At 71.0% G+C, this 580-nt stretch overlaps 1 protein-coding gene across 1 annotated transcript in view; it reads right to left on the bottom strand.

Annotated features, from left to right (window-relative positions):
- Window positions 1-6: 6 nt before the first annotated feature.
- The window catches only part of BAHCC1 (BAH domain and coiled-coil containing 1), a 93,095-nt gene continuing 92,521 nt past the window's right edge, over window positions 7-580 (bottom strand). The window contains 1 exon segment of the mRNA XM_019515030.1: window positions 7-245. Coding sequence (XP_019370575.1) covers window positions 39-245 — 207 coding nt within the window. The 3' untranslated portion in view covers window positions 7-38.

The following is a 580-nucleotide window of genomic DNA, read 5'->3' as shown; positions in this document are numbered from 1 at the left end:
TGGCCCCCCGGGGCCGGGGGCACGGGCGGGCGCCGGGGTCAGCAGAGGATGGGCACGCCGTCGGCGGTGACGAGGCGGCCCGTGGTGGGGTCGTAGGTGCCGGCCAGGTAGTAGAGGTCCTGGCGGTCCTGGTACTTCTTGCTGCGCGTCATCTGCTCGTAGTGCTCGCGCCCCACCACCTGGCACTTGTGCGAGATGGTCTGCACGTCGTTCTCGTCCTCGTGGCACGACTGGTACAGCGCGTTCTGCGGAGCGGGGCCCGGGTCAGGCTCTGCCCCCCGAGCCCGGCCCTGCCGCCCCCCCGGCCCGACCCCGGTGCCCCGGACCTTGCCGTCACTGTGCCGCTTGCCCAGCTTGGTCTCCTCGGGGTGGTAGAACCACTTGACCTTGACCACCATGTTGCTGCCCCACGACTCCCACATGCTCTCGATGCGGCCGATGTAGGGCAGGTTGGGCCGCCCGGCCGAGAGGAACACGGCGCAGTCCCCGACACGCAGCGTCTCTTTGCCCCGCACGATCGCCTTGTAGAACAGCTTCCGCGCCTTCCCCTTCATGCCCCGGCGCTGCGGGCGGCAGCGGG

The sequence above is a fragment of the Gavialis gangeticus genome, unplaced genomic scaffold, assembly GCF_001723915.1.
Source record: "Gavialis gangeticus isolate Ggan-Ray unplaced genomic scaffold, GavGan_comp1, whole genome shotgun sequence".
NCBI lineage: Eukaryota > Metazoa > Chordata > Crocodylia > Gavialidae > Gavialis > Gavialis gangeticus.
The sequence above is the reverse complement of the archived record's forward strand: the minus strand, read 5'-3'. Positions and strand labels throughout refer to the sequence as shown.